Source organism: Muntiacus reevesi, chromosome 13 (genome assembly GCF_963930625.1).
Source record: "Muntiacus reevesi chromosome 13, mMunRee1.1, whole genome shotgun sequence".
Taxonomy (NCBI): Eukaryota; Metazoa; Chordata; class Mammalia; order Artiodactyla; family Cervidae; genus Muntiacus; species Muntiacus reevesi.
Genome location: NC_089261.1, coordinates 8,151,524 through 8,165,239, shown reverse-complemented (window position 1 = coordinate 8,165,239; position 13,716 = coordinate 8,151,524). Strand labels below are relative to the sequence as shown.

The following is a 13,716-nucleotide window of genomic DNA, read 5'->3' as shown; positions in this document are numbered from 1 at the left end:
TTGAGTTGATTGTTGTACATGGTGTGAGGTAAGGGTCCAGTCTCACCCTCCGTTTATTGAAGTGACTGTCATTTCACCACTGAATACTTGATGCGCTTGTTAAAGATCAGGTGACTGTAGGTGTGTGGATTTATTTCTGAACTCTGTTCTGTTCCATTGATCCATAAGGCCTGTTTTTATGTTAGTACCATACTATTTTGATTGCCATAGGTTTATCATATATTTAAACATTGGGAAATATGATGCCTGAGGTGAAATTTCTTGTCAAGGAGAACAAGGTAGTTAAAAAAAAATGCTCTGAAAATAAATACAAAATGGTTTTTATTCTTTTTGTTTGAAAAATTGACTTTAGAAATAATTAATTACATAGGTACATTTGGTGGCAAGAGTTGGGAGGAGTCCTGGCTTACATTACATTCCTGGGATGTGCCAAGCCCCATGTTTGACTCTGAGTGTTCTGTGCTTAGTCGTTCAGTCGTGTCTGACTCTTTGCAACCCCACGGACTGTAGCCCGCCAGGCTCCTCTGTCCATGGGGATTCTCCAGGCAAGAATACTGGAGTCGATTGCCATGCCCTCCTCCAGGGGATCTTCCCAACCCAGGGATCCATCCCAGCTCTCCCGCATTGCAAGCGGATTCTTGACCGTCTGAGATTAAATCCTCACCACGGCCTTGAAGATTAGATGTAACTTTCCCATCTTACAGATTGAGGAAACCAGGAATCAGAGCAGTGAGGTTGTTTGCTCATGACCCCAGTATTGAACTTTGGTTTTTGCATTGCTCACCTGACACATTTTGTGGTCCTTCATGTTGAAAGCGGCAATGTGGTATATCATATCTGGTCTTAAGAATTTCTGGTACAGGATATTTTATAAAATATGAAAAAAATGTTAACATAAGAGTTTCTGTAAATAGAAAATCTGTTACATACAATTTAGTCTTTCATACATCTTTGCACACTTAATATCTTTTGAACCTTTTGAGACTTGTGGCCTTGGTGTTTAAGCATCTAGAAGACTTGGCAAAGATGACTATTATCTTTCATTATAGACACATAGAACTTTGGAGCTGCAAAAAGCTTCAGAGAGAGAGGTCAGCTTCCCCTGTTACTAAGGAGAGAACAAGTCCATTTGGTTTTAGTGAACTATGCCCTGCCCAGGACATTGATCGCCCTGCCAAGTGGCGGAGGCTAGCCTAGCTCCGTGGTAGGAAGTGAAGCTCCCAGGTGAGCTGCAGTGGTCTCACTGCCCATGTTGGTGACTGTGGCTTGCCTTGGACATCTCCTGACATCTGGTCCTTCTTTATTGCACATTTTTGGGATAATCTAGAAAGACACAGAAAACATTAAATTTCCATCATTCAAGAAGAGAGTAGGGTATCATGATATTTTCCAGAACTAACTAATTGCCCCTAGGCTGAGTTGTGAAGAATTGGCATTTGATATTTTTATCACTCTTGATTTGAAGACTACCCCATGGGAAGTAAATTTATATGGTTTATTTGGTAATGTGTAAAGTGGCATGAAATTGGAGCAGACTGTTCTCCACAGGGAAAGAGCCCCACACACGTGAGCCAGGAGTCCTTGCCTTAATCTCGACTTAGCCATGAACTTGCTCAAAGACCTTGCAAATAGCTAATTTAAAAAAAGGTTTACTCCATGGGTTCCTTCACTTTTAGTCTTTGAAACTCAATATTAATGTTGATCATTTATGATAATTGTAATTAATGGCAATGATATAATTAATTGTGATTTACAGACAGCCACTACCATAATTTACAGGGCTCAGTACACAATGTAAACGTGAATGTCCTTGTTCAGGAATTTCAGGATGGCCACAGTAGGGTACATACCGAGGACTCGGCTCTTCTGCAGGACTACATGGGTCACATGCCCATGAAGCTCATTCCAGTCATTGAAGGCGTGTCTGTGACTTGCTGTGAGCTGTGCCAGACAGTGGAGACGCAGTGGCACACGGGACAGCCCTGTCCTTGCCTTCAGGAGACATGCCATTGGGTGGTGTAGATGACTGCTAAGCAAGTAGGCATGCCTGGGAATCCATCGGTGCAAACTGGACAGGCACTAAGGAGGGCAAGTGCAAGGTGCTATCAGTTCAGTTCAGATCGGTCGTTCAGCTGTGTCTGACTCTTTGGGACCCCATGGTCTATTGCATGCCAGGCCTCCCTGTCCATCACCAACTCTCGGAGTTTACTCAAATTCCTGTCCATTGAGTTGGTGATGCCATCCAACTATCTCATCTTCCATCGTCCCCTTCTCCTCCTGCCTTCAATCTTTCCCAGGATCAGGGTCTTTTCAGATGAGTCAGTTCTTTGCATCAGGTGGCCAAAATATTGGAGTTTCAGCTTCAACATCAGTCCTTCCAATGAATATTCAGAACTAATTTCCCTTAGGATGAACTGTTGGATCTCCTAGCTGTCCAGGGGACTCTTAAGAGTCTTCTCCAGCATCACAGTTCAAAAGCATCAATTCTTTGGCACTCAGCTTTCTTTATAGTCCAGCTCTCACATCCATACATGACTTCTGGAAAAACCATAGCTTTGACTAGACGGACCTTTCTTGGCAAAGTAATGTCTCTGCCTTTTAATATGCTGTCTAGATTGGTCATAACTTTTCTTTCAAGGAGCAAGCGTCTCCTAATTTCATGGCTGCAGTCACCATCTGCAGTAATCTTGGAGCCCCCCAAAATAAAGTCTGTCACTGTTTCCATTGTTTCCCCATCTATTTGCCATGAAGTGATGGGACCAGATGCCATGATCTTCGTTTTCTGAATGTTAAGTTTTAAGTCAACTTTTTCACTCTCCTCTTTCACTTTCATCAAGAGGCTCTTTGGTTCTTCACTTTCTGCCGTAAATATGATGTCATCTGCATATCTGAGGTTATTGATGATTATGGGAGCACATAATTGGGAACCTTACGACATCTGGGTCTCATCCACTTGTGTTTTTCACTTTACTATGTTCTTACTGATGCAGTGTGGAATTTCTTTTCCATCCTTTCCAGCCATACATAGAAGAAATTTGTGAAAGTCTTCGAGGCAGCATTTTTCAAAAATTCATGGAAAGGTATGAAACTTTATGTACAAAGTCTTTTTTGCTGAGATATGTTTGACATGTAACATTATGTTAGTAGGGCGGTTTATTTGCTAAGTCGTGTCCAACCCTTGCGACCCCATGGAGCCTGCCAGGCTCCTCTGTCCATGGGATTCTCTAGGTGAGAATACTGGAGTGGGTTGCCATTTCCTTCTCCAGAGCATCTTCCCAACCCAGGAATCAAACCTGGGTCTCCTGCATTGCAGGCCAATTCTTTACCGTCTGTGCTATGATATTTAAATCTTGTCCTATGTAGGTGTACCTCATTTTACCCCATAGATGCTATCCTTAAAATGTGTTAATTTATTCATTCAACAAACATTTATTATCCATGTGCTCTGTACCAGGCTTTGTATTAGCTTGTGCCCTCTATACTTTATAATTTAGGATTTGTATATCTTAACATCCTTTTGACTTTTAGTTTTTTAGTTTCCAAATGATCCAAAATGTAAATAGACTAGGGAACCTCAGTATTGAAAGTATCTTATTGGGATGTGTTTGCTAATGCAAGCATGAGTCAGTTCATTTGTTTATATGTTAAAGTCATATCCTTAAAAATGAGACAACTCTTTTCTTGATTCTTTACATATTAGAATTCAGGTATATTGGCAGATGTCTTTTGTCATGTCTGTCATTAACGTACCCAATAAATGTGTCCCTTTGGGTTACTCAAACTATAGAGTATGTTTGTCATATAAAATCCTGAAAACTTTCTAGGTAATTAACAAGGACCTACTGTGTAGCATAGGGAATTCTACTTGATATTTATAATAACCTAAAGGGGAAAAGAATCTGAAGAAGACTAGATATATGTGTAACTGAATCACTTTGCCGTACACCTGAAACTAGCACAGCGTTGTAAATCATCTGTACTCCAGTGTAAAATAAAATTTTTTTAAAAAGTAAATTTAAAAAGTTTCAGGGATGCCTATGAAAGTGTTCACAAGTCAGCCCTTCAGTGTTTTGAGTGTTCCTCTGCGATGATGCACCTTAGGGATCAGACTTTCTGACTCTGAATCTGCGTTCACATGGACTCTGCTCTTCTCTCTAAACTCGGCTAATTTCTAGACAGTTGTCGTGATGATCGAGCCTCAGGGCGGGAGCAGCCCAGCTGTTCAGTAATTGCCCTTTAAAAACAAATGCTTCAGTGTTTTGTTTTTTTTTCTCCTTCTTCTCCACATGTTCACAGAACTAAAGTAATTTTTTAAAAAGTTGTGTCAAGATTCTGCCAGAGTTCAAGAGATAATTTTATCTTGGAGTAGAGTCAGTACTGTGGGAAATGAATCTGCATACAAATGATTACATTTTCTGAGCAGGACCAGAGGGGCTTTGCCAAAAAGCAGTGGCATGGAACTGAGGGGCCAGGGCCCCGGTTCAGGGCTAAAATTCAGCTGAGTCTTGGGCTGTCTCCATGGCTGCTGATTCTAAAGATCTGACTTTTCCCAAACTCTTGGGTCAACTCATTGTTCTGTGACCCTTGGGGGTGAGGGGAGAAATGGGGATGGTAATTGAAATTGGGAAAGAAGTCTTATAACTCCACTGTGTATCCAGGTAAACCTGCACAGTCATTGTCTCCCACTGAATTGACCATTCACTTTTTTTTTTTTTTTAATTTTGTTAAAGTATAGTTGATTTGCAATGTTAATTTCTTTTGTACAGCAAAGCAATTCAGCTCTACATATATATATATATATATTCTTTTTCATATTCTTTTCCATTATGGTTTATCACAAGATTTTGAATCTAGTTCCCTGTGCTATACAGTAGGACTCTGTTGTTTATTCATCCTATATATAATAGTTTACATCTGCTAATCCCAAATCCCAATCGAGCCCTCCCCCAACCCTCTCATCTTTTCTCACATAGAGAACCATAAGTCTGTTCTCTATTTGAAGTTTTACATAAAAATGGGCTATAAATGCAAAATAGACACCGGGTTTCAAAGCACTGGATTCAAACCAGTTTCAGGGGCTTCTCTGATAGCTCAGTTGGTAAAGAATCCACCTGCAATGCAGGAGACTCCGGTTCGATTCCTGGGTTGGGAAGATCCCCTGGAGAAGGGATAGGTTACCCACTCTAGTATTCTTGGGCTTCCCTTGTGGCTCAACTGGTAAAGAATCCACCTGTAATGCGGGAGACCTAGGTTCAATCCCTGGGTTGGGAAGATCCTTTGGATAAGGGAAAGGCTACCCACTCCAATATTCTGGCCTGGAGAATTCCATGGACTGTATAGAGTTGGAAAGAGTTGGACATGACTGAGCGATTTTCACTTTCAAAGCAATACAAAAATAAGAAGGTAGACTATCTCATTAAAATTTTATATTGATTACATGTGGAAATGATAATTTTTTGATATATTGGTTCAAATAAGATACATTATTAAAATTAAATTACTTATGTGTCATCTGTTACCCGTCTGTTGGACAGTACCGACTCAGATAAAGATTGTTACCATAACATAATGACAATTAAAGCAGAAACATGAAGTCTTCGATTTGAATCGTAAAATAAAGCCTTGAGTGCTAGGCGAACGCTTTGTGAAAAAAATGTTTACGAAAAGCTCACTTTGAGAAGTCACACAAGTATACAATGCTAGTTTCTCAGTTAACGTGGTATTTAACTTTTCAGTAATTCCTCACATTCTTTTTCAGTGACAAGTTCACTAGATTTTGTCAGTGGAAAAACGTGGAATTAAATATCCATGTGAGTATCATCTTTGCCTTTCTTTTTTTAAATAAAAGCTTCCTTTGGCTCAGCTTCGTGAGAAAATATTTTATTCGGCAGCACACTCCCAAGGGTAACATGCTGCCCAGACAGATGTCGTGCTTACAGCTTTACGCACGAAAATCCATCCTCCCATATCCAGTTGTAAACACTTTGAGTTTTCATCCTCTTTTTTTCATATTCATATAAGAATGAATTTATTTATTTAAGGAAGGATATTTTAAGCCATAATCAAGCTTTTAATAGAAGTAGTAGTAAAGATACAAGTCTTCTACATCATGTAGTTCCTGTGCCCGTGTCATTTGCCATCCTGGTAAATTTCCTTGTTTTTTTCTTATTAGGTGCAGTCATGTAATAAACATGATGATATCTCTTACTAGACTGCAGTTGCATCTTTTTTAATTATTTTGAGAATGATGAAAGCAGTCCTCAAAGGCGGGATACTTCCTAGCTTGTATCCCCAATACTGCATCTTCTCTTAGCTTTTCCATGTCAGGAATTCTGGGGCACATTCTTTACTTCACTTTTAGAGTGTTCATGTCTCTTCCCCTTTCCCTGTGCTCTCTCTCCACAAAGCTTTGCAATTGAGAAAAAGAAATAACTGGATTCTGTTTTTGATTTTTAAAAAAATTTTTTTTAGTTCAACAGTACCATTCACAGAAGTGGGTTTTTTTTTTTTTTTTTTCTTTTTAATTTCCCCTCTCTACCCCATTTCTAGCAGGATTGAGAAGCAAGAGGCAGTGACACATTTTATAAAATAACGGGACTTCCTGGGGGGTCCAGTGATTAAGATCCTGTGCTTCTACTGTAGGGAACGAGGGTTCGATCCCTGGTTGGGGAACTAAGATCCTGCATGCATCCGCATGGCCAAAAAATGAACAAACAAAACCAAAAAACCCTTATCTCTGCTGTGGATCTTCCTTGTGCCTGTGCTCCTTTAGCAGACGTGGTGTCTTCACGTTTTCACGTCCTCCTGTCCTCTGAGCAGCAAACGTGAAGCTCGAGGGCCGGATGCCCCTCCCTGGCTGCAGACATGATGTCTGAAGGGTTGCCTGGAGAAATACGTCAAGGATCTGACCCTTCTTTTGCCAGGATATGTAACAAAAAGCATTTGCTGTTGTCTGATGGCCTCTTACCATGAACATAGGACTGTCTCTCTGCCTTTGTACCATCTGGTGCTATGAGAACTTCTTGGGAAGCAAGGCTTTGCTGAGATGGTATTGATGAAAGCCTCGTACTTATGAATGAAAGCCTCTTCGTCGAGTTACTCACACGCGGTCTGCTTTCACTCATGTGCCCAGCATGAGTCCTCTCTACTAACTGATGCTTTTGATAAAAAAATTCACATGGCCAGCATTTATTGGGCTTTCTGATCATATGGTCCAACTGTTAGGAGAGCATACATGCCCTTGATGCAGACCTATTTTTCTACCACAGAAGTTCCTGGAATGGCTTAACCATTCCCAAACTTTCAGCTTCAGAGTAGCCGAGGTCACTTTGTAGTTTGCCTGGAAATTTCACATTCGCTTGTCTTGAAAGTATACATCTTATAGTCTAAGATTCATGGAACTGGATAGAACAACGGGCTCCCACCAGGCTGTCTCCCCAGCTGCCCCCATGGTTTGCATCCTGTGCAGTTTACGTCGAAGGCGGTTCTAGAATATCCTGCCACCTGTGCTTCTTACCTCTCAGCTTGTGGGGCCAGTCGCCGAAAGGGCAGCAGGGTCAGAATCGCTGTTTCAGTAACTGTGTATGTTTTGCATGAAGACAGTGGGATAGTTTTTATGCAGTCTTATGTTTCTGTGTCGCATTTTAAATTCACAGTTGACCATGAATGATTTCAGCGTGCATCGGATCATTGGACGAGGAGGATTCGGTGAAGTATACGGTTGCAGGAAAGCAGACACTGGAAAGATGTAAGCATTCTACACTTGTATATTTTGCTGGGAATATTAAGAGGGTTTTATACTCATATTCAAAGAAAATCCCATTTAGTTGATGATCAGTGTTTTAGAATCACCCTCTGCACGCTTATAAAATCTTGACCAGTACTTAATTCACAATTCCTACACGCTAAATATTATAGTACAGGTCCCACCCCTACAAAACACACACACACACAAGTACTAGACAGTAGGGATACATACAAAATTTATTTCCCTGAATTTTTTGTGTATCTACTTTATTGCTTTTATTTAACTGAAATGTCAATTCATATAATAATAGAAATATCTTAATTATTGTTTGATTTTTTTTTAAACAGCCTTTTCACTTTAGAATAATTTTAGGTTTGGAGAAAAGGAGCAGAAAAATAGTGCAGGGAGTTTCTATGTACTCAATGTCCCTCTTACCGTAGTACAGTACACGCGTCACAATGAATGAACAGATATTGATGTGCTGTTACTGACTGAAGTCTCCACTTTATTCAGATTCTCTTAGTCTCTTAGAAGCATTTTGCTGCTTTAAAAGACTTCCCGAGTTTTTAGGAACTTCCCCCAATATGATGTGTATCATTTATATCCACTGAGATATATTTTCTGTATAGATTTTCTTCAGTAATATTTACGGTTCCAGGTATGCAATGAAATGCTTGGATAAGAAGAGAATCAAGATGAAACAGGGAGAAACCTTAGCCTTAAATGAAAGGATCATGTTGTCCCTGGTGAGCACAGGAGTGAGTATTCAGTTTTGAACATTGCACTTGTGTGTGTGTGTGTGTTTTTCTATTTATTTGGTGGGTTTGTTTTTTTTTTTTTTTTTGGTATCAGGACAGTTTATTTAAAATACAGCTTTTTTTCCCCCTGGTGAATTATGCAGCTAGCCAATTCTTGAGGGGATTAGAATTTATAGCAGGGAGCAGCAGCACTAAGTTAATATAAATAATAATTCAGAGATGACCTCTGTCTGAGTTGGGAATTAGGAACATACTACCGGCCTTCGCCATTCACACTGACCACTTGTCCCTTCACTGCACATTTATGACTTCCTTCTTTGTGGAATATGACAGACATGGCAGGATATAATTGTATCAGTGACCAAAAAAATCACCTGAATATAGTTAAGAACTGGCTGCATGACAGCAAAGGACTAACCCAGAGGAGAAAAAGTTAAGAGGAACGTCGCGTCCCTCCTTCACAAACAGAGAGGAAGTGATGTGGCTTCGTCAACCCCCAGCTATCCCTTTGGAGTGCCCCCCCAGAATCCCAGGGACAGAGGAGCCTGGTGGGCTGCTGTCTATGGGGTCGCACAGAGTTGGACACGACTGAAGCGACTTAGCAGCAGCAGCAGCCAGTCCATATTTCACTTGGCGGGGACCCTGTCTTCCTGGTACTTGCCCCCTTTCCCTGCTGTGGACGCTGGTCTTTTCCATCTCCGGCGTCATGTTTCTGCCCACTGGTCTGTTTATTCATACATTCCAGCTGTCATTTTGAGCTCATCACGTGTCAAAGCCAGCTTCACCCTGTGTCATCTTGACTTGTAAAGCAACATCCCGCTCTGATTTGTTTTCCTGTTAATGGCATCACCCAGGACCAAAATCTCAGCTTTTATGTACTCGGGCAGATATATGTAAAGACACCCAGGAAAACCCACGGTCCCAGAAACCTGGGCATTGCCCGTGTACCCCAGTGAGTGAGGCGCAGAGCCTCGGGGTACCTCCAGTGGTCACAGCTGGGCTCTAACTAAGGTCACCTTCACCCAGAGGTTTTCAGACTCAAGTCTTCATGATGACTCAAGGCATTCCTTTTAGCTGATAAGCAATGAATCTGAGATCCAGGGACACCATTTCTTTGCCCAGAGTCCCTGGACTTCCTAGACGATCCCAGTGTTCTTTTCTCATTCCTTTGTAGGCTCCATGTTTTCTTGTCGCCAGGTACATTTATTGTGTTGTGGTTTATGTTATTCTAGTGTTAGTTTTAAGTGCTTCTAGAAAGGCTATTTACTATTGAAGTCAATGAATATCATAATTTAGTTTAACTATAACAAATGAAAATGCCATCGCTATGAACAGTAATGTCTTAATTATGCACCTCTGCCTGCCAACATGTAGACATTAAACATTTCAAGTAAGAGTGACTGTGTGTGTGTGTGACCAAGATTTTAACTGTTTGGAATGGAATCTGAGTGGCCTGCACACTGTATTGGAATCAGCGTGAATGACATTGGTTTCTAGTATCTGTTGGAAATGTCTCTGTCTTCATTTCAGATGTGAATGTGTGCTTATTGCAGACTTTTAAGTGCTTTATTAATATATTAATTTTTAATGTCTTATCTCAAAGCCTTGGATGTTTATCCCCAGGAGAGCCTATGGAAAAAAATTGAGGGTGTTGGAAAAATATATGAACAATTTTAATTTTCATGTAGCATTTTTGTTTTATTTAGGTGAGCAGAATGTGATTAAGTAGTTGTAGAATTCCTCACTGGTCTGCCCATAAGGGAGTAAATAAAAAAATTGCAGTTATGTTGGGCTACTGCTTTGAACTAATTTAAGACTTGTTTCTGTTTTTTATTCAAATATCAAGACCGTTTAGCATTTTTAAAAACATTGTAACCAAAAGAATTGTAGTAAACTTATTTAGAGTCATTTTTGTTGATCAAAGGCCACAGTTTATAGGATTTAAGTAACCTTTAGTTTAAAATTGCCTCCTTAGGTGATGTGTTGATTGGCCTATGTCAATATGATTACCTAAGGTGTTGGCATGGAAATAAACTGGAGTCACCATCAGAGTTTTCTTTCTGCTTGGAGGTTGTTTTACTGTTTCAATCTCAAATGGAGAATTCCTACTTCTCACCCCCAAAAGAGACAGTGAGAAGTACTGTTCCTAGTTTTATTCCATAACTTTTGGGTCATGAAAAGGGAATCAGGGCAAGTATGTCCATTACTGGGAGGAGCCATGAGCACCTTCATTAAGTCAGTAAGTTATTCATGAGGAGTGTTGCTTATTCATTCCCTGATCATCCTTGAGTCTTCGATTGTGCCAGATACTCTGCTACAAGACAGGGGTCCCGAAACATGGATTTGGTCTTTGCTTTTACAGAGCTGCGTAAAATGAAAGACAGCAGTGTTTACTCAGAGAATCTCAAGACATGTGTTGATTGTTGGAACACGTGGCAAGAGCTGTGAAAGAGAGGTCCGTAGTGCTCAGAAGGTGTTTAACAGGGTGGTCCTCTGGGGTCGGAGGGGACGCCAGGGTGTGTGTGAGTCCTGAGCACGGGAGCTCTGGGGACTCACAGGTCAGCACCGCTGGGCTCTGAAGTGATGCGGTGAGGACCACTCGGGGAAGCTGGAGAGAGAGGGAAGCAGACAGAGGCCAGACCAGCAGAAAGAGCTTTCTGGACCAGTACTGGGGACTTTAGAAAATCTTTACAGCCATTTAATAAGCCTTGCAATTCTGAAAGAGTTCCTCTTACTGCAGGGTGGAGAACTTTTCTGGAGGACTACTTTGTGGTCTATTTTATCACAGTTTAAGTTCCTGTAAAATGCAGACTGTTTTGTTCACTAGGAAATCAAAGAAGACAGTTCCAGGGACTTCCCCGGCAGTCCAGTGGTCAAGACTTCATGCTTGCAATGCAGGAGGCATAGATTCAATCCCTGGTTGGGGAACTAAAATCCTGCATGCCACCGAAAAAAAAAAAAAACACCTTAAAAAAAAGGAGATAATTCCTTGCTTAAGAGCTTTTATTTAAGGATCCACCTGTGAGAACCCCTAGTTCTTATTCACCTTGAATTTGTAATCAAGACAGAACATTGCCATAATTACTTAGAATCTGTGCTAACACCATTATTAAACTGCTGCCTGTTTGTCTGTGTGGGTCAGCATTCAGTTCTTTGTGTCTTGGACCCCACCCAAGACTCAAGATGGCATCTACTCAGGGCCTAAGAGATGAGGGATCCTGGTCAGTGAACTCCTCAGAGATAACCAAATCACATCCCTTTAATCGAGCTTTGATTTTACATTGCTATGGAAACGTTACCTTTGTAAGTGGAGTGACATAGGACAGGGTCTTGTGAGGGTCCAGAGTGGGAGACTTGGGGTTTGAATCAAGATTCAAACCAAGATTTCTTTGTGGCCTCAGGCAAGTCATTTCCCTTTTAGGAGGTGGGGGGAGGGGGTCGGGGACACAGTATTTAGTTTCCTCATCTTTAGAGTAAAGAATTTGGACCAGGTGATTTTTTTTTTAGACGAGCACTTCCTATTCCAGTGGCCTACGACTTTAAATCTCCAATTTATGTTGCATCTTAATGACATAGTATCTTAACTCCACTTTGACATTTTGCTGTTTTCTCAGGGCTGTCGTTAGAAGGATTGAACACTGTTCAGAAATACCCCTTTCCAGGCTCTGTTGGTCCCCTGGGTGAAGTGAGTGGAGTTGCTATCTCAAGTGGGAAAAGACCCAGGCTTTACTAAGTTCCTGGTTCACCCACTTGTCTGTTCTAGAGATGAATTGCTCATTAGATCAGGAACCAGAGTACGTGGGGAACCCCATTAAGGAAGGAGCATGATATTTAGAGCAAAATGAGTCGTCACCAGCAGACTACGGAAAGGTCTGGTGAAACACTGGTGGGGCTCCAATTAGGATGGTGCCACCCTGCCCCCAAGAACCAGATAGCTTTTAACAGATAAAGGACAGCACCTTTATTCTGCGACTATATAAAACAAAGTAAATCTCTAAATTAGTGAACACCAAGACCATCTCAACTGAACTCTTAAGGAAAACAAGGTAACCACAAAATGAATTTCCTCCAGAAGACTTGTGGAAATTGAGTTCAAGTTCACGAATCCTGAGTACACAGGCATGTGTCCACACAAATTCATCTGTATGCCCTTCATCTATAGGTGTGAGCAAAGTGAATTCTGTTCACAGTGTACTCTATTGAAAGTTGAGTATGTTCTGTAGAATTTAATAATTCTTTGCTTCTGTTGAGAAAATAGATGTAGATATTTGATGCTGTTTGTTATTTGAATTGGTTGAATGGCAAGGGTTCACTGTGTGTGTATCTCAGTGGGACCTACTGCTGGATCTCGTGGATTTTCACCAGGGAGCACATGCGTGTGTCCAGAATCTAGGTCAAGAGACAGAGTCACCCATGTCCCAAAAGTCTCCCCTTACCCTTTTCAGCTGCTCACCCCATGCCCAAGCTGACTACTACCCAGATGTATGACACTGTAAGTTACCTGTGCCCCTGTTGGGACTTTATATAAATGTATTTTTGTGTCTGGCTTCTCTCAGTTTTGCTTGCAAGATGCAGCTGAGCTGTTGCTCATAGCAACAGCACCTTCTGTAGCTAAATAGGAAGGGTCACCAGGCTATGTGTGTGGCCTGGGGACCAAATCTGGCTTGTGTTCACAGCCTATGAACTAAAATTTTTTTTTAAAGCAAAAGCAGCAGAGAAGAAATTGTAAAGAAAAGAAGCAGAGAAGACTATGTGACAGGGACTGGATGGGGCCTGCAAAGCTTAAAATATTTACTGTCTAGCCCATTTGCAGAAAAAGTTTGGCAGCCCCTGCTCTATAGTATTCCGTCGTATAAATGTGCCACAGTTCGTGTGTCCATCCTCCTGTTGGCAGGCATTGGGATTATTTCCTGGTTTGGGCTATTTTGAATAGTGCTGTGAGGACCATTCTCATGCAGGTCCCTTGGTGCACATGAGTACAGATTACTGTTAGGGAAATACCCCAGGCTGGAATTGCTGGCTCGTAGGCTTTGCAGGTAGTGATCAACTTTGGCAGATGCCATCAAACGCCTTGTGAAAGTGGTTGTACGATTGTGTCCTCTCAGCCACCATATTGGAAGTCCCATTAACTCTGTATCTTTGCAACACTTGGTATCATCAGTCTTTGTAATTTTAGTCATTCTCCTTTGTTTTAGTGATGAAGCATTGTGA

The 13,716-nt window shown here is 41.2% G+C and overlaps 1 protein-coding gene across 3 annotated transcripts in view; it reads left to right on the top strand.

Annotated features, from left to right (window-relative positions):
* Positions 1–13,716, top strand: part of GRK3 (G protein-coupled receptor kinase 3) — a 116,673-nt gene that overhangs the window by 68,329 nt on the left and 34,628 nt on the right. For all 3 annotated transcript variants that reach the window (XR_010658840.1, XM_065904308.1, XM_065904310.1), the window contains 4 exons: positions 3,019–3,080; positions 5,759–5,810; positions 7,656–7,747; positions 8,406–8,505. Coding sequence is in view for 2 of the 3 variants with exons in the window: in XM_065904308.1 (XP_065760380.1) it covers positions 3,019–3,080; positions 5,759–5,810; positions 7,656–7,747; positions 8,406–8,505 (306 nt within the window). In the remaining variant the exon portion in view is untranslated. The remainder of the gene's footprint in view (positions 1–3,018; positions 3,081–5,758; positions 5,811–7,655; positions 7,748–8,405; positions 8,506–13,716) is intronic.